The 23,244-nt window shown below is 49.3% G+C and overlaps 1 protein-coding gene across 13 annotated transcripts in view; it reads left to right on the top strand.

Annotated features, from left to right (window-relative positions):
• OTOG (otogelin) overlaps positions 1–23,244 on the top strand; it is an 87,432-nt gene that overhangs the window by 12,528 nt on the left and 51,660 nt on the right. For all 13 annotated transcript variants that reach the window (XR_009693570.1, XM_061146561.1, XM_061146598.1 and 10 more), the window contains 16 exons: positions 811–1,016; positions 1,818–1,948; positions 2,213–2,319; positions 2,732–2,841; positions 3,232–3,360; positions 4,216–4,324; positions 4,592–4,638; positions 5,100–5,245; positions 7,664–7,796; positions 8,682–8,859; positions 10,525–10,649; positions 11,581–11,793; positions 12,395–12,587; positions 13,489–13,563; positions 13,803–13,846; positions 15,377–15,530. Coding sequence is in view for 12 of the 13 variants with exons in the window: in XM_061146561.1 (XP_061002544.1) it covers positions 811–1,016; positions 1,818–1,948; positions 2,213–2,319; positions 2,732–2,841; positions 3,232–3,360; positions 4,216–4,324; positions 4,592–4,638; positions 5,100–5,245; positions 7,664–7,796; positions 8,682–8,859; positions 10,525–10,649; positions 11,581–11,793; positions 12,395–12,587; positions 13,489–13,563; positions 13,803–13,846; positions 15,377–15,530 (2,100 nt within the window). In the remaining variant the exon portion in view is untranslated. The remainder of the gene's footprint in view (positions 1–810; positions 1,017–1,817; positions 1,949–2,212; positions 2,320–2,731; positions 2,842–3,231; positions 3,361–4,215; positions 4,325–4,591; positions 4,639–5,099; positions 5,246–7,663; positions 7,797–8,681; positions 8,860–10,524; positions 10,650–11,580; positions 11,794–12,394; positions 12,588–13,488; positions 13,564–13,802; positions 13,847–15,376; positions 15,531–23,244) is intronic.

Below are 23,244 nucleotides of genomic sequence, written 5' to 3'. Positions count from 1 at the left end.
TTTCTGGTGCTAAGTGTAGAACTGAAGATCCAAAGTGTTTCCCTGTGAATGGCCTTGGTAGATGGCTCTTTTGGTTCCAGCTTTGACTGGTTAGACACTCCTTTTGCTTTCCTCCTGATTTTCAGCTGTGTTAATGTTGCCAAATTCCAGATAAGCTAAGAGAATCTGTGCCAGTAAAACAGGGGAGGATATCAAGATTGCCGGAGCCCTGAACTCTTTCCTTTATGTCCTGTTTGTCTTCTCTCTTGGCCTTTTCTTTTTCTCTTCCAACTCCTTTCTTGCTTCCCACCAAAAATATAAGCAAAGTGGATGTCTGTTTATACCGAAACTCCTGTCTAGGGAAAGGAACTGGCAATTTCAGTCACTCTAAGATTTATTCCTGCCAGGGAAATCACAATTTTATTTTTTAAGTATTATTTTCTGCTTAACTAACTGCCCTTTATTTATTGAAACACCATCAATAAAATATGTCAATAATTTTTGTATAAAAAGTCACTACTATTAGTGCTCAAAATCCTATGATTGTCCTCACCGTGATTCCAGATAGCGAGGAAAATTGTAATTTTGAAAAGCAATTTTAAAACTCTGAAAACCAAAGAACCCCTTTCTAATTGTGGACTTCCAAGCACCCAAGAAGTCAGGGGGAAGGAAAATAGAGACCTTAGACCCTGTGGTGTCAGTGGCCAGGGGGTGAGGCTGATCCTGGGCACATGGTGGGTCCTACGGGTAGAGGATGGTGGTCCTCTGGTGAAGGGCCTGGGCTGGTGGAGGTGGTGTGAATGCCCTGAAGCTCTGGGTTGTATCCTGCAGGGTCCAGCTGCCTCACGTGATGGGGAACCTGCGTCTACAGCAGCTTGCTGGCTATGTCCTTGTGCGATATCAGTCGGCCTTCACGCTTGCCTGGGATGGTACCTCAGCTGTCTACGTTAAAATGAGTCCAGAGTTCCTAGGCTGGACCCATGGGCTGTGTGGGAACAACAATGCCGACCCCCAGGATGACCTGGTGACCAGCTATGGTGAGGCTTAGGCCAGGTGGCCTCCAAAGGGGTTTTTGTTGGGGTGGGGGATAGGTTGGGCTGGGAGGAGTGGAAAGGAACTTGTCACAGATCCCTGGGGTCATGGTATAAAGACCTGGTGGGAGGTCAGAGGCCTCTTCCAAGTGTGTTTTAACCACTCTGGACCTCAGTTTCCTCATTTGTAAAATAGCTGTAATGAGGATTTCTACTTAGGTTGTGTGAGGATCTAATGGACACTTTGCCAGGTGGCACTGGCCCTGCAAGGTGTCTGGGGGATGGAGGGGTTGAGGGGACTGCAGGCTGCAGGGGCCGAGGGAGCCAGGGAGAGAAAGGCTCCAGCTGGAGAGGCAGGAAGTTAAAGTGAAGAGTTTAGACCAAATCATAGCGACTCCAGCAAGAGAGGAAGTGACACCTCTGAGTAGCCACAACACACTGAACACTTTACCCATAGCATCTCATATAGTCCTTGCAATAAATTCACAAGGGGACGATTTGCCTTATTCACACACGGGACCCTCATGCTCAGAGAGGTATGGGAGCTTGTTCAGACTCACACGTTTGTTCCCTGTCGATGGCATGGTGTTGCTTTTCCGAGTTTAGAGCAGCAGGGAGCTGCTCCAGGGAATCTTGAGGGTCTTGAGCATTCTTGACTATTCTTACCAAACAACTCTTTCAGGAGAATGGCTCTGTAGGGAAATGCAAGCTGGGATGGTAGCTCAGGAGGCTGGTTTTTCAAGGCCTTGCCTTTCTCTTGGCTTCTCTGTGGCTCCACCTGCCTCCCCCGTTCGTTCTGCCCTACAGGGAAGCTGACAGACGATGTGGCGGAGTTCGTGCACAGTTGGCAGGGGCAGGCCCCCAACCAGCCTCCAGGGCCCATGACCTCCTCCCTGCCCCGCCCTCCATGCCTGCAGCAGAGCCCAGGAACCATGCAGGTGTGGCTCCCGGATCGACCCCGCTATTCCGGCCCCCTACCCCCACCCTGGTGTCTGGCTTAGGTTGGTTTCCTGTCTACTTCTTGGAAAGTCACTGGCTGCAGGGGACCAAGTTTGTTGGTGTCCACACCCCTTCCGTCTCCTCTCCACCCTCCTCTTTCTCTCCCTCGGGCCCAAATTGGAGTGCTGTGTGGGACTGGTGAAGGCAGAGGGCTGTGTGTGGCCCTGCCAGCCTCCAGCTCTGGCTCCTGGCCCGCATCCCAGGGTGTGTATGACCGCTGTGAGGCGCTGCTGCGACCCCCCTTTGACACCTGCCATGCCTATGTCAGCCCTCTGCCCTTCATGGCCAGCTGTACCAGCGATCTCTGCCAGTGAGTGGGGACCCAGGAGTGAGGGTGGTACTGGGCTGTGGGGAGACCTCTCCCAGTAGTAGGTGGGAGCTAAGCACATGGGCCACTGAGCTTGACGATCCCAGGCAGATGTGCTTCCCAAACTTCTGAAATGCTTACCTATCTGCATGGGTGGGACAGACTGTCCTCATTCAGTCGAGGCCCAGAAATGGGGCCTGACTGCCCCCCACCAAGGTCTCATCAGTCAGGGGCAGTGCTGAGACTCGAGCTCAGATTTTCCTACTTCCAGTCTAGGGTCTGTATACCTAGCAGCTTGCCCTGGCTCCCTTTCCCAGCTCCGGTGGGGAGGGGTACCTTGAGCCCTGGCAGACTCTATCTGGTGCTGGGGGGCTGGCGGCAGGGTGAATCTTATATTCTCGGCTTCCCTGCACAGATCAGCAGGCGATGAAGCCACCTGGTGCAGAGCACTGGCAGAGTATGCCCGGGCCTGTGCCCAGGCAGGTCGGCCGCTGCAGGGGTGGAGGAACCAGCTACAGTCATGCAGTAGGTGCAGCCTGGTTGTGGGCAGGGAGGGATTCAGACAAGCTCTGTCCTGGGGCTGGGGGTGGCATTCCCAGGCCTCAGGTCACTGTCCTGTCCTGCTGAGAACCACAGTGGTCAACAGTGTTAAGCCCTGAGGTTCCATCCCCATGAGACAGATGGGAAAACTGAGGCTCAGAGAGGGAGGGACTGGCCTGGGGCCACCGAGTACGGTGAAGGTAGCTCTCAGGGTCTTCCAGGTTCTCACTAATTTCCTGGTCACCTGGTGCTCCCAATGGGACTAAGAAAGCCCTCTGACCCCCACCCTAGGGCTTGGGTTGCCCTGGTTGGGTCCTGGCAGAGCTGGGGCCAGAAGGGAGCAGGCAGGCCATACCATGCTGCCTTCCTTCCAAGTGGTGCTCTGCAAGGAGAAGGCCTTTGTCTACAACGAGTGCATCGCCTGCTGCCCGGCCTCCTGCCAGCCGCGGGCATCCTGTGTGGACAGTGAGATAGCCTGTGTGGACGGCTGCTACTGCCCTGATGGTATGCTAGTGGTTCAGTGGGTGCCTGGCAGCATTTCTCTGGCCTGGCATAGATGGGCGTGAAGCCAGGGGTCAGAGTATGTCTGTTTGTAGAATGAAGGAAGGAAGGAACAAACAATACATGAATGAGTGAATGAATGGCTTAAGGGAGGTAAGGTTAGGGGCAGAGTCATAGCTCTTGAAGATTCATCAGGATATTTAATTTCATTGAGATTGAGCTTTTTAAGGTGTATAGATGGGGACAAGTTATTCAGTCATTCATTTATTCATTTATCACACATGTATTTGTTTAAACTTTCATCCATGTACTGTTTTTCATGGTGTATAAATCTGCAGCACATCTAGTGGTGCAGAGCTTGCTTGGTGAGGATGGGATAAAAAATATACAGTTGTTGACTTTAGGAATCTGAGTCTGGTTGCAGTGATGATACTTACACATATAACACCAGTCTGAGGCATAATATGGTGAGGAGCAGTTCAGGAGTTCAGACAAGAAAAGATATAGGAATTCATTTGTGGGGAGATATTATCAGGGAAGGCTTCCTGGAGGAGGTGGCCCCTTAGCTGGTTCTAGATACAGTGACAGGCTTCTGAGAGATGGAGAGGAGAAGCTAGTCAGCATGCACTTTTTGTGGGGTGAGTCGTTCTCAGAGCAAAGGTCTGGAGGTGGGATTACTTGCTCAAAGGGGATTCAGATCTGGCCTGAGCCATGCATTTATACAGGAGAAAGTTTGAAAGTGAGCTGGGTGGTGAAAGAGTGTGGATGAGGTGATCTTTATCACAGGCCCTGGAGAGCCATGAAAGGTTTGTGAACAGGAGTGGAGGTGAGTTAAGTGGGCCTTTGCTGTCACCCTAGGGCTGATCTTCGAGGATGGGGGCTGTGTGGCACCGGCTGAGTGTCCCTGTGAGTTCCATGGGACCCTGTACCCGACTGGCTCTGTGGTGAAAGAAGACTGCAATTCCTGGTCCGTGTCCACTGCTGGGGAGGGGGAGCAGTGACTTCTGGGGCTTTCCATCAGGGCTACCCCTCCACAGTCTAGGAGCCTGACCACATAGGGCATGCACTCAGCACCTCTGAGTCGCAGATCTCATCAGATCCACTCTGTGGGTGGAATCTCCACCACCCATTTTAGAGCTGGGAAGACTGAGGGCTGGAAAGGAGCTCTGCAACCCTCTAGCATCCATCCTAGCCCTGGAGGGGTGAGTCCCTACCCGCTTGGTCTCTGTTTCAGCACATGCACTGCGGGCAAGTGGGTGTGCAGCACTTCCGTCTGCCCAGGTACGTCTGGCCCCACTTGGGCTCCACCCCTTCTCTCAGCCCCACAGCCTCTAGGGCCGGGGAGCTCAGAGGGCCAGGCCTGCTGCTGGGGTGGGGCGCGCACTCAGTCCCATTGGCTCCGCCTGCCCCTCTTTGGGTTCTTAGAACTGCTCAGACTGATGAAGGGTTTTGTTCTGCCCCGGCAGGGAGGGTTTTTCACCGGGTCCCTCCTGAGTGTAGGGGCTTGGACCGAGACTGGCCTCCATGCTCAGGGCCTGGTCTCCGGTCAGAGGGAGAGGAAGGGGGAGCTGCGTCTCCCTTCAGACAGACGTGGGGGGCTTCTCCCCAGTAACCGGGGCTCTCAAAGGGAGGGCCAGGGCGCCAGGCACAGGATGCCGCTTCCTCTGGGTGCTCAGAGCCGCAGGGCAGAGGCACACCCTGAGGGACAGCCCCCGGGTCAGCTGCCTCTCTCTGCCCCTCAGCTGAGTGCTCAGTGACTGGTGACATCCACTTCACGACCTTCGACGGCCGCCGCTACACGTTCCCGGCCACGTGTCAGTACATCCTGGCCAAGAGCCGCTCCTCCGGCACCTTCACAGTGACTCTGCAGAACTCCCCATGTGGCCTGGTAAGGGCTGGGACCCCAGGCTCCAGCCAGCCCGCCACCGCTGACTGCCGCCCCCTAGAGAGGCTGGGGGTTTAGGGCAGGGCCTCGGGTCCTTCCACACCCACTCACCCTGCAGTCTCTTGTTTCTGGGCAGAGCGGGGGGACAGCAGACTGGGTTCTGGCTCCAGAACATCTGTTGGCTGACTCACTTCCCTGTCCTGGCCATCATTGTTTTGTTTTTTTTAAATTTATTGAAATACAGTTGATTTACAATGTTGTGTTAATTTCTGCAGTACAGCAAACTGAGTCATTCTTTCTGGTTTTGTTTTTTAAATTTCACTGGAGTCTCGTTGACATGCAATGTTATGATAGGTTCAGGGGTACAGCATAGTGATCCAGTTATACATATACATATATTCATTCTTTTTCAGATTCCTTTCCTATGTAGGTTATTCCAGATTATTGAGTTCCCTGTGCTGCACAGTAGGTCCTTGTTGGTTATCTATTTTATATGCAGTAGTGTGTGTATATTAATCCCAAGCTCCTAATATATCCCTCCTTCCAGGCTACATTTCCTCTTGGCTAATCATAAGCTTGTTTTCAAAATCTGTTTTTGTTTTGTAATTAAGTTCATTTATATAATTTTCTAAAAATTAGATTCCACATATGAGTGATATCATATTTGTCTTTCACTGTATGACTTACTTCACTTAGAATAATAATCTCTAGGTCCATCCAGTGTTGCTGCAACTTGCATTTCATTCTGTATTATGACTGAGTTATATTCCTTGTATGTGTGTATCACATCTTCTTTATCCATTCCTCTGTCAGTGGACATTTAGATTGCTTCCATGTCCTGGCTATTGTAAACAGTGCTGTAATGAACATTGACAGGCTTGTATCTTTTCAAATTATGGTTTTCTCCAGAGATATGCCCAAGAGTGGGATTGCTGGATCATATGGTAGTTCTATTTTTAGTTTTTGTAAAGGAACCTTCATACTATTCTCCATTGTGATTGTATCAATTTACATTCCCACTAACAGTGTAGGAAGGCTCCCTTTTCTCACATCCTCTCCAGCATTTACTGTTTGTAGACTTAAAACATTTTCTTTTTCAATTTATGTTTGGCTGTGCTGGATCTTCGTTGCTGCATGCACGGGCTTTTTCTCCAGTTGTGGCTAGCAGGGGCTACTCTCTAGTTGTGGTCCACGGGCTTCTCAATGCAGTGTCTTCTCTTGTTGCTGTGCATAGGCTCTAGGACACATGGGCTTCAATAGTTGCCGGTCCCAGGCTCTAGAGCACAGGCGCAATAGTTGTGGGGCATGGGCTCAGTTGCTCTGCAAATGTGTCTCCTGCATTGGCAGGAGGATTCTTTACCACTGAGCCACTGGGGAAGCCCTATAATAATATTGTATCGAAAGTATTACTACATGTTATATTATTGTTGTGATTATTTTTACATTATTATTATTATCATTCCCCAGGATGTCCCTTCCTATCTCTGCAGGCTAAGTCTCGTTAGCACCCTACACCTGTTTTCATCACTGATCACAATAATTAACCAACTTTGTAATCCCTTATTTAAAATCTGTATCCCTCATGAGTATGTATTCTTCATGAGGTCAGGGACTAACTACATCTATCACTTTCATCATGTATGACTGTGTGGAAGGGAAGTATAAATGGACCCAATGTGTACTACCCATTTCAAGGATGAGACCCTGAGGCCCAGAGAATATTAGCTCATTTCCTGCCTGCTTATGAGTGGAACTTGATATTCCACAGGGTGTGACACATGGAAAGAGCTACACAAACACCAATAAAAGGATGAAATTAAAGTCCTGGGTTGCAGTCAAGTGGGGAGGCCAGTGTTTCAGAGACTGGACTCTGAGCCATCCGGGGCCCAACTCTGCTCTGTGTCATGGCCTGAGGGTTGACTACCATTTTTATTTGTATTATCCTACTTCTGCCACTAACCTTCTCCAGCCTGGGCCTCTGCCTTCTCATTCCCCAGATCAGAGCATTTGATTAGAGGACCCCTAATGTCCCTTGCGGAGAAGGCAATGGCACCCCACTCCAGTACTCTTGCCTGGAGAAAATCCCATGGACGGAGGAGCCTGGTAGGCTGCAGTCCATGGGGTCGCGAAGAGTCAGACATGACTGAGCAAATTCACTTTCACTTTTCACTTTTATGCATTGGAGAAGGAAATGGCAACCCACTCCAGTGTTCTTGCCTGGAGAATCCCAGGGATGGGGTCGCACAGAGTCGGACACTACTGAAGTGACTTAGCAGCAGCAATGTCCCTTGGGTCTCTGACACCGTGAGGAGCCTGCCTCTGGCCTCAAACTGTGCTGAAATTCCTGCCTTTGGAGGGTTCTGTTGGGATCAGCAGGCAAGACAGACTAATCCTTCCCATTTGGCCTTCCTCTCTCACTAGAACCAGGATGGAGTCTGCGTCCAGTCAGTGTCAGTAATTCTGCATCAGGACCCTCGGAGGCAGGTGACCTTGACCCAAGCAGGGGATGTTCTTCTGTTTGACCAGTACAAGGTCACTCCACCCTACACAGACGGTATGGCCCTGGTGGACAAGAGCTAGCTGAAAGTTAGCAGCCCAGGCTCTTCTGGCAAAAGCACTGATACATGGGCAAGAGCTCACATTCTAGTACTGGGTGAATCAGGCCAGGGGACATCTTGGTCCCAGGGACATGGACTCTGGACTTGTAGAACTGTCTGTGCCCCCACTGCAGTGGGTTTCATGGCAGTATGATGGCGTCTCCTAACTTAAGGATATTAATGGAGCTGCCTTCCATCTCCACTCTATTATTATCCTTTCTGATTTCACAAGGGATTTGTGATAGCTTGTAGGAAGCACAAAATCTAACAAAAATGGCAGAAGGATTAAGAAATAAAATAGCATCAAAAAAACTAAAAAGAAAAAATAAAGAATAAGGGCTCAAGGCTGAGAAGAGTGAAGATGCAAGGGGTGTAAAGGGGTTAAAAAAAAAGCAAGTCACAAAAGGTGTAAAATTCACTACAACTAAATCTAAAATTTTAAATTGCTACAATTGAACCTGAAATCATATTTTCACCTTCCTGGTGGTGGCCACTATGAAAAAACAAAAACCAAAAATGGATAGTTACAGAATTCTTTTTTGCTAGAGAAGAAAACATACCAATTCCTTAGGGAGGCAAGCCTTTACTTGGCACTGAATGCTACAAGAAATTTCTCATCTGGGGCTGCTACGGTAGCTTATCCCTGGGTCCTGATTTCATCATTGACCAGGATTTCTTCAGGGCTCCCCAAACCAACCCAGAGCTTCACTTCTTTATGGCAGTGCTTTACTGTGTGTGAGGACTGGGCTGGGTATGGGGCGAGCGTGGGCTATGCGGGTGATGGCGGTGGATGGGGTGATCTTGTCCCGACTTCCTACATCCCTTGTCCGTTCTGTGCATAGACGCCTTTGAGATCCGGAGACTGTCCTCCGTGTTCCTGCGCGTGAGGACCAACGTGGGTGTGCGGGTGCTCTACGACCGCGAAGGACTGAGGCTCTACCTGCAGGTGGACCAGCGATGGGTGGAGGACACCGTGGGCCTCTGCGGCACCTTCAACGGCAACACGCAGGACGATTTCCTGTATGTGCCCTGCCCTGGAACCGGAAGGAGAGGGGGAGGCGGGGCCCTTAAGACTATGTGCACCTGGACACTCTCTAATAACATTTCTCCAGACCCCCAGTGGGTTCTCACTGTGCAAAAGGTGCATCATTGGTTGTTTATTCCTCTACATTCAAATTTTAAGTATGTTTCTTTAGGGCTTGCCTGGTAGCTCAGCTGGTAAAGAATCCACCTGCAATGCAGGAGACTCTCATTCGATTCTTGGATCCGGAAGATCCTCTGGAGAAGGGATAGGCTACCCCCTCCAGTATTCTTGGGCTTCCCTGGAGGCGCAGTTGGTTAAGAATCTGCCTGCAGTGCGGGACACCTGGGTTTGATCCCTGGGTTGGGAAGATCTCCTGGAGAAGGGCATGGCAACCCACTCCAGTATTCTTGCCTGGAGAATTCCCAAGGACAGGGAAGCCTGCGGGGCTGCAGTCCATGGTGTTGCAAAGAGCCAGACAGGACTGAGTGATTAAGCACAGCATGTGTTTCTTTAAGGCAGGAGTTCATAGTCTTTCTTGTGCCAAAGAGTCATCCCAAGAGCATGTTAAAATGCTGACTCCTGGGCATGGACAGTTTGGGAACTTGGGAGGGGACAGAAGTCAGACTTTCCAGAAAGGAAAACAAATGATTGATCTTGATGGCTGGAGGGTCTGGTCAGTCCTTCGAGTTACACGCATTGGGTGATGTAGGTAGAAACGTGAGAGGCTTTCTTCAGCCAGAAATGAAAATCTGTTTGGAAAATGAAGAATACAAGAAACTTGAGAGCTTTTCCCTGCAGGTACATTTTAAAATGTAACATCCTACTCTGTCTTGCCTGGTGGACAGCTCCTTGCCTGGTGTCAGGGCACCTGGTCAGAAAGATGGGAGAAGACCTTGTTTATTTACTGTGTGTGCTGCTTGCCATACTCCTAGCCAGGAATCCTGGGTGGAAATAGTGCTCTGTGTAACTTGTGTTTTCACTGTTCTGGAGCAGGAATATGCATGTGGTGGGCGCCAGGCGGAATTTGCCCCTCGTGGACTTATGACCTCTGGCCATTGTACCATCTACACCCAGTTCAGTAACCCTTGGAGACTGATGATATCTAGGAAACTTGAGTATCTCCCACCCTTTGTTGCCCCTCATGTGGCTATTTCCCACCTGGAGAGAGAGGAAGGGAAAAAGAGTTTGGGGGAACTGTCCATGGAAGAGGGTGAAGGAAGTCCTTACTTGGTGAAGTTTGGTTCATGGTGTCCCTGTTTATCTCTTTCTGACATGAAGACCCAAGGGTGCGTAGGGAGTGTGAGCTAGTGTATGGCCCCAAGCCCGTATGGAGCCTGGAAAATGTGATGTGTAAATGTATGCATGCGCGTTTGTAGTAGTATGTGTTTGAATGTGTCTGCGTAGATCTCCTTTTTGTTTGCATGTCTGTATATATTTGTGCTGTGTGTGTGCACAGGTGGTATATGTGGACCCATGCCTGTTATGTATTTGCGAGGATACGTATGCATCTGAATATGGGTGCTCATGCTTTATGTTTGCCTGTGTGTGTGTGTGCACATGCATGTGTACATGAGCAGGTGGATGCTTCCCTGGGTGTATGCTCTGTGTTCACTTGGGTGTACATGGGCCAGTGTGTAAATGTGGCTCTACCATGGCTGCAGGTCCCCAGTGGGTGTGCCTGAGAGCACTCCACAACTCTTTGGCAATTCTTGGAAAACACTGTCCGCCTGCTCCCCGCTGGTCTCTGGCTCCCCGCTGGACCCCTGCGATGTGCACCTGCAAGCCGGTGAGGTGTTTGGGATGGGGGGGGGAGGCGGTGGGTAGAGTTGGTTTGAGAGAGATGTGATGGGAACCTGGGCATGAGGATGTTGACCACGTTGTGTAGGAGTGATCAGAAAGGAGGAGCTGTGGGGAGGGGACAGGCCTTCCCTTCTGGTGAGGATTGGGAAAACTGAGGATCAGAAGCAAACTTCACGTTCTACCGCTGTCACCTACACGCATATTTGTACGGGCTTCCCGCTCTCAGGGCAAAAGTGCAGGTCCTCACAGTGGCCCCGCCAGGCCCTGCACTCCCCTCCCATCCCCCGTATCTCACCTCCTCCACGCACCCACCCTCCACCTAGCTCAGCAGCACTGGCCTCCTTGCTTTCTTCCGACCCAGCCTGGTCTGTCTCCTCTCCAGGTCTCTGCACTTGCTGTTCCATTCTCCTGGAATATTCTTTCCTCATAAACACACGCCTGACTCTCTCATCCTCTTCAAAGTTTTACTCTAGCATCATCTTTCCACTGAGGCCTTCGGAACCAGTGGGTTTAAAATCACAATTCCCCTCCTGCCCCCACCTTGCAATCCCCATTCTCCTTCCCAGCTTTCTCTCCTTAGATTCTTCACCTTGAATTTACTGTTTAAGTTGTTTAGGGACGGTCTCCCCAACCCAGAATGTCTGCTACACGAGAGCAGGGACTTTTGCCTGTTTCCTGTTTTGTTCACTCCTGTGACTCCTTCCACATACGGATTCATGCCTGACATGAGGAGTGCGTTGTGTGAGTGCTTGCACGTGCTCACGCACACATATACCGCACGTATATACACATACACACATGCACACACACTCCGGTGTACAGTCCCCGCAGCTGTGGGGAGGGAGGGAGGGAGAAGCTGGGGCCCGGAGCACCAGGCAAATCAGACCCCTGACCCCCGCCCATTCGTCCGTCTCCAGCCCCCTTTGCCCTGCAGGCCTGCAGCGTGCTCACGGGGGAGCTGTTTGCGCCCTGCTCCGCGTACCTGAGCCCTGTGCCCTACTTCGAGCAGTGCCGCCGAGATGCCTGCCGTTGCGGGCAGCCCTGCCTGTGCGCCACACTGGCCCACTACGCCCACCTGTGCCGGCGCCACGGGCTGCCCGTTGACTTCCGTGCCCACCTGCCAGGCTGCGGTGAGCACCCCACGCTTGTGTGGCCCTGGGAGGGCGCTGGAGGAGCCGGAGCTCCAGATCTGAGTGTCCACCCGCCCCTGCCGCCCGACTGGCTGTGGGAGACCCCAGGGAGTGGGCTGGTGGCCAGGTGAAGAGAGGACAGCCCCAAGTCAAGGCCCTGAGAGGCTGCTGCAGGGAGCACAGTTGATCTTCACAACCCACGGAAGTGAGAGAGGCAGAGTGTGTGTGTGTATTTACACACCTGCGTGTGTGTGTCTATGTGTGAGTGATGGGGTGAGTGCAGGACTATCAGGGGACGACCTCCACTCCCCCCACAAAATCACTACCTAAGAGTTATGCCCTGCCGAGAGACGGAAATGCCGATGGTAGTGTCCAGGCTGACCTCGGGAGATGGGATCTACCTCTGTGGCTCTGCCGTGCTGGGGGAGTGGGAGGCAGAAACTGGGTTCGAATCCCAGCTGTGACCTTGACCTGCTGTGTGACCTTGGGCAAATGTCTTAACTCCTCTGGCTCTCCGTTCTCTTCTTTATGATGGTGACCCCACTCCACAAACTTGTGGGTGTGCGAGGGAGGCCACGCACGGTCACACTTCTCACTACAGCGCTGTCCTGTGAGGCTACCAAGGAGTACAGCCCGTGTGTGGCTCCATGTGGGCAGACCTGCCAGGACCTGGCCGGCCCTGAGGCCTGTGGGGTTGCTGGTGGCAGTGACCTCAGCGGGGACGAGTGTGTGGAGGGCTGTGCCTGCCCACCACACACCTATCTGGACACCCAGGCTGACCTCTGTGTCCCCAGGTGAGGAGGCTGGCTTGAGCTCTCTCAGGGGGTAGTGAAGCTGGGGTCTCCAGACCATATGAAACTGGGTGCCCGCCTGGGCCTCTCCTGTGCCTACTTCATCTCACAGTTGCAGGGCAGGCCTTGGAGGATGAGCTGGGCTTCTTGGATGCCTTCCCCACCTCCTGCCTAGGCCTCTGTCCCCATCTCTGGCTCTTGGGTCCAGTCTGACTTTGCCACAAGACAGGACAACCCACAGAGCTGAGAGGGTCTCTGCCCTCATCTCCCCCTTCCTTCCACACATCTTGATTGATCTGGTATGTTCCAGACATTTCTAGACAATTCAGCAACAAGCAAAATGAAATCCTGCCCTCAAAAGAGCTCACATTCTAGGTGGTGAGACAGATAAAATAAGCAAATAAACAGAAACTCAACGGATCTGGTGGTAACAAGAGCTATGATGCCAAATACAGCCGAGTGAGGCCAGGGAGTCCTGGGGAGGGAGGGGTTGCTCTTATGTCACATGAGGTGAGGCGAGTTAGGGAGGGAGAAGATGGAGAGGAACACTGGGGTTGGATGAGTTCAGACAACCCATCCAGCCCTCAGCTGCTCTGCTCCAAGGCCTGCACTTGGAAGTAACCAGCTGTTTGAGGTATGGGAGGAGGAAACACCCTCTTTGCCCTCAAATGACCTACAAAGAGGAACCTGTGAAGAGGGTCGTGTAAGGATCCCCACTTTACAGATCCCCTGTAAGGAAGAGAAAGGGGGGCCTAGCCTGGTGTTCAAAATATTATAACCACCTGTGCGGTATAGGCACTGAGCTATCAGAACAGATGCTGGGGGTGAATGCCCCTGGCTGACTGCAGGGCGGGCTCCCTGACTCCGGAGTTGGCTCACCTTTCTCCGCTCCTGGCTTTTATAGGAACCAGTGCTCCTGCCACTTCCAAGGAATGGATTATCCCCCTGGAGACAGCGACGTCCCAACTCTGGGCCACTGGTGAGCTTTCTAGACAGCGGCGTTGTTATTCCTGTCTTTAAATGGAAGTTGCTGACTAAAGAAAATGCAGCTGTGTGGAACTTTCCTTGAAGTGACACCCTCCCTCTCTGCGCAAGGAGTCAGAGACAGCAGTGGGATGTCTGTCCGAACCCCGCAATGACCTGAGTGCGGTGACTCGGGGTCTCTGGGCCCTGCAGTGACTGGTGGGCTGATCCTAGTGCCTCTCTCTCTCTCTGCAGCCGCTGCAAAGATGGAATCATGAGCTGTGATAGCGGAGCCCCGGGTAAGGGGGATTGGGAGGGTAGCGGCTCCATCATGGTGGTGGGATGGCGGAGAGAGGACGGTTGGGAGCTAGAGGATAGGCCAGAGTGAGGAGAGCCCACCCCAGGTCTCATGCCAAACCAAGCCTTCTGTAGTCCTTGTCCTCTTGGGAAAGGCTGCAGCTTAGAGTGTGGCATCATGAGATCCTGTCCCAGCCTCAGCTCCACTCTAGAGGCTGTCCCTCCTGCTTCTCAAGGAGATGCCGAGACTCTGTCTCCCTCAGGGATATCCCAGGGTGACCAGCTGGGATATCTGGGCAGTCCTGACCTCCCCTGGCTCCTGGATTTCCTCCATCTGAACCATCACGTGTCGGCTGAGGCTGACTCTGTATCCAGCCTGTGCGGGATGTGGGGTCACAGCAGTGGGGAGGATAGGCTGGGTCTTTAAGACCCTTACATGCAGTGGAAGTGGGGAGGGTTGCTGGATGACACAGTGGTGGGTCGGCCGGGGAGTGTCTTGGAGGTGCTAGGGCAAGGAGCTGGAACCCTCAGAGAGGGCCTCAGAGGGCAGAGGATGCCACGAAGTATGGGGACCGGCACAGAGAGGATCAGAGAGTCATCACATGGCAGGTGGCGAAGAGCAGGGCCCCCAGACCCAGAGAGCCCTGGCTTCACATCCTGCCCAGCCCTCACCTGTGCAGCCCTGAGGAACTCACCTCACCGCTCTGAGCCTTCGCTTCCTCTCTTGTTGTATAACCCAGATGCCTGTGTTCTTCCCATGTTTCCTGTATATCCCTCAAAGAGTGCTTCTTTTTGTAGTTCCTGTCCTCAGATTTCTTCTCTTTGGGACTTTTATTTCATCTCCCATGTCTATCCCTTTCTCTCTGTTCCATCCCAGGGTTGGCATAGAACTCAGCCCCGTTATTGATTTCCCTAAGAAAGATCACTTGCCTGGTATAAGTGTACAAGGCCAGCTTGATTGAAGGCTCTGGGAGAGAGAGTGGGTTTATGTTACAGAAATACAGGTGAACGGGAAGTTGACTTTCCTGTTGTTAAAAGTTCCCGGCCACTTAGTCACACTGCGTGGCTGTCCTCTTCCTGGCTCCACTTCTGGTCCCTCTGGGATGCTTCTTCTTTCTTTATCTTGTCTTTTGAAAGCAGAAGTGGCTTCTCTCCATCATATGGGAAAGTGGGGGATAGTGATACCTCGCAGAGTTGTGGCAGGATAAATAAGAAAATGCAGGTGAAGGGCCGGGAGCAGTACCCGGTGAAAGGACACGTCCGGTAACTGGTGGAGGCTGTCCCTTGTGGCACAGGATGCACCCCTCTAGCCCACTGTCATTTGCACCTGGGAATCGGAGGGATGACTCAGGGGCAGCCAGGGCGGCAGAAAGCCTCAGAGCCCCATCTCTGCCTGCATCCCTCAGATGCTAGTCCCCAGGCCTCCCTGCCCGCCCCACCCCTGCCTCCCAGGAACCCACCCCAGGCCCAGGTGTTGCAAGCATCCTTCTGAGGGTCCAGGCTCTGGCCAGCACCACCCTCCTCTCTTCCAGTTGCCGCCTGCCCAGCGGGCCAGGTCTTTGTGAACTGCAGTGACCTGCACGCCGACCCTGAGCTGAACAGAGAGAGGACGTGTGAGCAGCAGCTGCTGAACCTGAGCGTGCCTGCCCGTGGGCCCTGCCTCTCAGGATGCGCCTGTCCCCAGGGGTATGTCTCCGTGTTGCCCTGGGTTCCTACACCTGAAAGGCTGGCAGAACCAGGGACCACAGGGTGGAGCGTGGGACAGGGAAAACTTCACAGTCTTACAGGAAGGCGTCAGCCCAGGGCTGGCCAGTTCAGTTCAGTCACTCAGTTGTGTCCCACTCTTTGCGACCCCATGGACTGCAGCACGCCAGGCCTCACTGTCCATCACCAACTCCCGGAGTTTACCGAAACTCATGTCCATTGAGTCAGTGATGCCATCCAACCAACTCATCCTCTGTCGTCCCTTTCTCCTCCTGCCTTCAATCTTTCCCAGCATCAGGGTCTTTTCAAATGAGTCAACTCTTTGCATCAGGTGGCCAAAGTATTGGAGTTTCAGCTTCAACATCAGTCCTTCCAATGAACACTCAGGACTGATTTCCTTTAGGATGGACTGGTTGGATCTTCTTGCAGTCCAAGGGGCTCTCAAGAGTCTTCTCCAACACCACGGTTCAAAAGCATCAATTTTTCGGCACTCAGCTTTCTTCACCATCCAACTCTCACATCCATATATGACTACTGGAAAAACTATAGCTTTGACTAGACGGACCTTGGTTGGTGAAGTAATGTCTCTGCTTTTTAATATGCTCTCTAGGACTGGCCAGGGACAGCATCATAACCAGCAAGGAATCTGGAAAGAACAGGAGGGTGGGGAGCCAAGCCGGAGTGGTGTCTACCTCCTTCTGCTTTTCACCAATGTGTGGCCTTAGACAAGGAAGGGGCCTCGCTCCTCTGAGGCTCAGCTTTTCATCTGTAAAATGGGAATAATAATACCTGCTACCTCAAGAGATAGTTGTGAGAATTAAATGAGGTGCTGAAAGGGATGCACTGGGTGGGTGGGAGCCTACCCTAGAGGTCTCATGGGCTGAAGACCATGAGAGAGGAAACCCATGTTTAGCTCTCAGCCTTCATCCCTGCAAATTTCTGACCAGGTTGAGGGCTCAGGCCTCACCCAGTAGAAGTGGTCCCCTTCCAGGGTGTCCAAGATGCTGCCATCACAGCTGTGTGATCTGCATGTGGTGACTTTTATGGGTTGCCTCATGGGTATTCTGCTTGCTGAGGTGACTGCAAGGGTCCAGTGCCTCACTCTGCCCACTCCTGATGCTGGTCTTACTTCAGGTCTAGGCTGAAAAGACAGCTGGGTGCCTCATCTCATGACTTGGCAGCATGGGTCTGCTTCCTTCCACCTGTGCAGAGCTCAGTGCTCAGCTGGGAGTCCCAGGCCAGGCCTGGCAGCCAGAGAAAGTAAGAAGAGGGTCAGGGCTTCTAGGGTGCAGAGGGGAGGGAACAGTCAGCTGGAGCTTTTCTCTTTATAAAACACTTTGTTATAATGATGTCTTTCAATCTCAGAGCATCCTTGGGAGAAAGGAGGAGGATGATCATTATTCCAATCTTGCAGATGAGGAAATTGAGGCCAAGGGTTTGATGGAGGGAAGTGGTCTGCCCAAAGATCCATGACCCAAATCCAACTCTGCTTAGTCCAAACCCTACCCTTTGGTTAGAGCATGCTGGCTCTGGGAGGCCTGGGGTCTAGTCCCCTTCACAGAGGTCATGATATGGGTCATGAGCCTGCCCTTTCCCAGACAAGGGCATCCACAAGGGACCCCTGTGAGGTCTGGAGAACTCACATAAGATCCTAGACCTGAGACTGTGCATTTCTAGTAATAACAAGCTCCCACAAGGTGCCAATGTTGCAGGTCTGGGGACCATACATTGAGGAGCAAGCTTCTAAAGCAACGCCTGATATTAGGGATTAGTTTAACTCAAAAGATCCTGAAGAGTGGAGCTCCCTTTTCAATCCCCAGGCTTCAAAGGGTAGGCTAGGATACGAAGATTTCCAAGGACTGGGTGACCTTTGACAAGTGACATGACCACTTGGGCAACAGTCTTCTTGCCTGTGAGGCCCTGCTGCTATTTGTAGGACTGGTCTGAGTGGACAGTACCTGAATCCTCTTCCTCTGCTCCAAGCCTCTCAAAATTTCAATCCATGCTCTGGTGCTGTGCCAAGAGCATCCACAGTCCAGAGGGCTTAGTGTTTGTCACTAGCTATGTGGTCTTGGACAAGTCACTTAATGTTTATGAGCCTGAGTTTGCTCATTCTGTGAATTGAGGGCAGTAACACCCACCGTGAAGGACTCTAGTGAGATTTGATAAAGACAATGGCTGTGAGGGGCTGGGCACACTCAGTTCTCCAGAGAACCTTGTCCTCTTCGCCTTATTAGTGTTGAACCCCTTTCAGCTCCTGGGGCCTTTGCTGTAGTGATTCATGTGCACTTTAAATGCCCACTGAGGAGTTTCCACACTCCACAGGGGCCTGTCAAAGGGAAATTGTTACAGTCTCAACTGTAGAGGAAGGACAGGCATCATGGAACATTCTCCTGGGAGATGGGATAGGGCTCCCAATGATAAGTAACAACCCCTGCCTGGGGGCCCCTGGGGCCCTGGTCCCCCTGCCGCCCTCCTTAGAGTTTCGTAGAGTCTCTGGGTGTGTGTATTGCTCCTGGGCCACAGCAGGCATCTGGCGCTGTCTGTGCTGCTCCCAATTCTTTTGCTTCTTGGTGCTGAGCCAAGGGCTCTGGGGTCACAAGGTAATGTAGCACAGTGGTTAGGAGCATGGACTCTGGAGTCAGGCTTGTGTCCCAATTCCACCTCTTACTGGGCGGGTCAATTAACTTCTCTGAGGCTCAGTTTCCTCATCTGGAAAATGGCACAGAGTAAGCACTCTATGTGAGTGATAGCATCATCTTCCTTCACTTGGATCCTATGCATTTGCAAATGCCCCCTGAGGCAGACCAGGAATGAAAGAATCCCTTAGCAGTTAAGGAGAAAGAACTCCACAAATTGAGGACACCTTGAAGATGGCCCAGAGCACCTCTCTGCATGTCCCTGTTGGTGGTGGGCACACAGAAGGTGCTAAGGATACACACAGGTCTGCAAAAGGCCAGGAGGGAGCGGTGGATGGTGGATGGCAAGGAAGGGCCTGGGGGTGAAGATGGAAGGTGATGAGCCAGCTGATCACTGGTGTCTGATGCGATTATGGGGAAAGGAAGGACAAGAAACCAATATTTATCATGTATCTATGAAGTGCTAGGCAGTGTGCCCAGGTCTATAATTAAATTCTCTTAACGACCTTCGGAAGAAGGTGTCATTATCCCCGTTTTACCTTTGAAAAAAACAGAGACTTAGAAAGGTTAAGTGGCCTCAGGTGAAACATTGTGGATTAAGCACATGCTTTTTTATTTTTTCTTCTCACAACCACAATGCAATGTTGGTAATGGAGTAAAAAAAAAAATGTGTAAATCACCAGGGACAAAGGGAAAGAGAATGGGGTGACAGTGGCTTGAGATAGGCAAATAGTTTTTGAAGAAGGAACAAGGGTGGCTGTGTAGAAACTGATCCCGCAGAACAGAGGTTGATGGACTGATGCTTGTAGAGGGGAAGGCCAAGGAGAAACAGGCTACATGGTGTTGACAGCTTCAGGAACAGGACGCTCCAGGCATCTCAGAAGAGGCAGTGGTGGGAACAAGACAGTAGGATAAGTGGCAAGTCTGTGTAAGGAGCAGTTAAATGTCCAGATTCCCTTACCCCATCTAGCAGGAGAAAGACAGTAAGAGTTTCTAGAAAAGTCAAATCCGAGACTTTGATCTTGGGGACAGAGGCAGGGATGAGATGCAGAGTGACGATAGGGAGGTGAGTGAAAGCTACCTGTGGCCCAGCCCTCTTCCCCAGCTTGGTTCCTGGGATGGTGGCATCAGAGTTTTTGCCCTCGCAGGTCAGAAATGGAAGAGGATTCTAATCCTGAAATTGGCTGGACCAAAATAAACAAACAAACAGAAAACCCCAGAAACTGACATTTTGGGGCATCCTCAACAAAATGGTGGCCCCCCTCTTAAATATGGAGCTTCCAATCAATTTTTCATGTCTCAGTCTTTTTTCTTTTCAATTTTTAAAAGTGAGGCATAATTATGTGCAGTAAAACACACAGATCATAAGTATACAGTTTGCTGTGCATGTGTGCTCAGTCGCTTAGTCGTGTCTGACTCTTTGTGACCCTGTGGACTGAAGCCCTCCAGGCTCCTCCATCCATAGGATTCTCTAGGCAAGAATACTGGAGTGGGCTGTGATTTCCTTCTCCAAGGGATCTTCCCAACCCAGGGATCTAATGCCACCCCATCTCTTGTGTCTCCTTGCGTTGGCAGGCAGGTTCTTTACCACCAGCGCCCCTCGGGAAGCTGCATACAGTTTGCTGAGCTTTGACAAATTTATACCCTCTCGTAACCCACACCTCCATCAAGATATAGAACACTTCTTCCCCCTCAAAAAATTTCTTGTGCCCTGTGTCTTTTCCCAGTTGGTATCTCCCCATACCCCTTCACCAAAGTTCTTTATTTTTGACATAAATAGGCTCTACCTGTTCTAGAACTTCGTGAAAATAGAGTCATCCAGTATCTACCCTTTGATGTCTGACTTCTCCTTAGCATATGTTTTTGACTGATCCACATTGTTGCATTTCCCAGTCATTTGCTTCTTTTTATTGCTCAGTAGTATTTCACTGTATGAACATATTATAATTAAATCATCCACTCAAATGTTGACGCATATTTAGGTTATTTGCAGTTTGGGCTATTTTAAATAAGGCTGCTTTCTCTTGGAAGAGCACTTCAGTGTGGAATTGAGTGCTAGGGTAAATGTACATTTCACTAAGTAAGAAATTGCCAAACTATTTTCCATAGCATTTGTACAATTTCACGCTCTCATTGTGTGACAGTTCTGGGTGCTCCATATCCTCACTAACACTTGATGTTTTCAGTCTTTCTCATTTTTTGTTATTTTAGTGAGAACATAGTCAAATAACATCATGGTTTTAATTTGTATTTCACTAGTGACTAGTGATGAGTACTTTTTCATGTGTTGTTTGGCCATTTGCATATCTTAATTTGTAAAGTGTCCATTTAAGTCTTTTGCTCACTTTTTAAAAAAATTGAGTTGCAGAAGTTCTAATTATATTCTGGATGCAAGTCCTTTGTCGGATATATGTATAGCAAATATTTTCCCCTAGTCTGTGGTTTGCCTGTTCATTTATTTAAAATGTCTTAATATGTCCAAACACTTGTGATGAGCAGAAGTTTAAAATTTAGGTGATACCTACCTTGGCACTTTTTTCCTTATGATGCTGTGTGCTAAGACATCTTTGTCACAATTCCAAAGATATTCTTCTATATACCCTCTAGGAGCTTTATAAATTTTGCTTTTACATTTGGGTCTATAGTCTATCTAAAATTATTGTATTTTGGTATTTGCTATAAAATGGAGTCACTTCATTGTATTTTTTTCTGATGGATATCCAGTGGTTCTAGGCCCATTTAAAAAAGACTTTCCCTGTTGAATTGTTTTGGCACCTTAAAAAAAAATCAATTGACTGTATAAATGTGGGTCTATCTCAGGACTCTTTCTTCTGTTTCATTGATCTATTTGTCTATCCTTGGGCCAATATCACTCTGTCTTGATTTCTGAAGGTTTATAGTAAGTCCTGAAATCAGAAGTTGATAGTGCCCTGACTTTGTTCCTTTTCGAAGTTTTTTGGACACTGCTAGGTTTTTGATTTTCCATGTGAATTTATGATAAACTTGTCAGTTTCTACAAAATGGCCATTGAAATTTTGATTGGGATTGTGCTGAACCTATAGATCAGTTTGGGAGAACTGACATCTTCATACTAGTGGGTCCTCTAATCTACAAGTAGGTCACTATTGTTCCATTTCCTGGGCCTTCTTTAATTTCTCTCAGCAGTGTTTCCTAGTTTTCACCCAGAGGTTTGCACATTTGTCATTGAATTTATTTATAGATATTTGGTGTTTTGGCTGTTATCCCACTGAAGTTGTCAAACTTATATGGACATGAGTGATAATTTTTTTTGCCTGTTTGTTATATCATTAATGGAGAAGAATGTTAAAATTATTTTTTTCTCCTTCAGTTCTGTGAGTTTTTGCTTCTGTTGTTAAAGCTCTGATACTTGATGCATGCCCACTTAAGATTCTTGTGTTCTGTTGATAAACTGATTTTTGAAAATTTATTTATTTATTTTAATTGGAGGCTAATTACTTTACAATATTGCGGTGATTTTTGCCATACAGCGACATGCTGATTCTTTTTTTTTTTTAATTAATTAATTTATTAATTTAATTTATCTTAGTTGTGGACATGGGATCTTTGATCTTTGTTGCTGCATGTGGAGGTCTTTTTTTCTTTTTCTTTTTTTTTATGTTGCAGCATATGGGATCTAGTTCCCTGACCAGGCATCAAACCCAGGCCCTCTGCATTGGAAGTGCACAGTCTTAGCCACTGGACCACCAGGGACATCTCTGACTCTTATTATTATGAAATATCCCTTGTTATTAGAGTTAATGTTATTTGTCTTGAAGTATACTTTGTGTAAGGTTAATATAGCCACACACTCCCTCTTGTAACTAGTGTTTCCATGGTATCTTTCCCCATCATTTTGCTTTTCATTTATTTGTGCTATTATGTTAATATTTCAACTATATCTTTGGGAAACAGAGTACAGTTGAGTCTTGCTTTTTTAGCCAGTGTTACAGTTTTTCCCTTGTAATTAGACAGTTTATGCATTTGCCTTTAATGTAATTGGATTGAATTTAACACTACAATCTTATTTGTTATTTGTCTTTGTTTTCTTTTCTTTCTTCTTTTGAGTTAAGTAACTTTAGTCTCTTATTTTTTTCTCCTTTATTTCATTTTAAATATATATATTAGTATTTTTAATCTGTATTTTTTTAAATTTATTATTTTTTTGGTTGCACTGCATGGTATGTGGAATCTTAGTTCCCCAACCAGGGATCAAACCTATGCCTCCTGCATTGGAAGTGCAGAGTCTTAACTATTGGACCACCAGGGACGTCTCTATATCCTGATTTTTTTATTTTATTTTTGTAGTTCTCTAAAGATTATAATATGTGTCTTTCATTTATCACCATCTACTATTAATTAATGTTTTCCCACTTTATGTAGACTACTTGCAACAGTCTGCTTCATTTACTTCCTTCTTGTCCTTTTTATTATTATTATCATACATTTTACTTCTGTCTGTGTTAGAAACCCCACAATTAATTGACATTAAGTGAAAGTGAAAGTCGCTCAGTCATGTCTGACTCTTTGTGACCCCATGAACTATACAGTCCTTGGAATTCTCCAGGCCAGAATACTGGAGTGGTGTAGCTTTCCCTTCTCAAGGAGATCTTCCCAACCCAGGGATCAAACCCAAGTCTCCCATATTGCAGGCGGATTCTTTACCAGCTGAGCCACAAGGGAAGCCCACTTCATGTCCAGTTAACATTAATCTTGCTCTAAATGCTCAATTATCTCTTAAAGAAATTAAGAAATAATTAAAAAAATATTTACCACCATATTTTCCACTTTCAGAGCTCTTCATTCCTTTATGTGGATCTGAGTTTCCACCTTCCTGAAAAATTCCCTTTCACATTTCTTTCCAGTGCAATCTACTAGTTACTCCATGAGCCACCTGGGTAGGAGGGTCCATGCCCATGCCCATGGTGTGTTTATTAGTGTACCACTAGTGTCCATGGGACAGCTGGCATCCAACCTGTCCGGGGGGATGTGGCTGGTAGAGCTGAGCCTTGCTTCCCAATGGATGGCAGAGACTTCTG

Source organism: Dama dama, chromosome 1, assembly GCF_033118175.1.
Source record: "Dama dama isolate Ldn47 chromosome 1, ASM3311817v1, whole genome shotgun sequence".
Taxonomy (NCBI): domain Eukaryota; kingdom Metazoa; phylum Chordata; class Mammalia; order Artiodactyla; family Cervidae; genus Dama; species Dama dama.
Note: the sequence above shows the minus strand (reverse complement) of the source record. Positions and strands in the feature narration are given on the sequence as shown.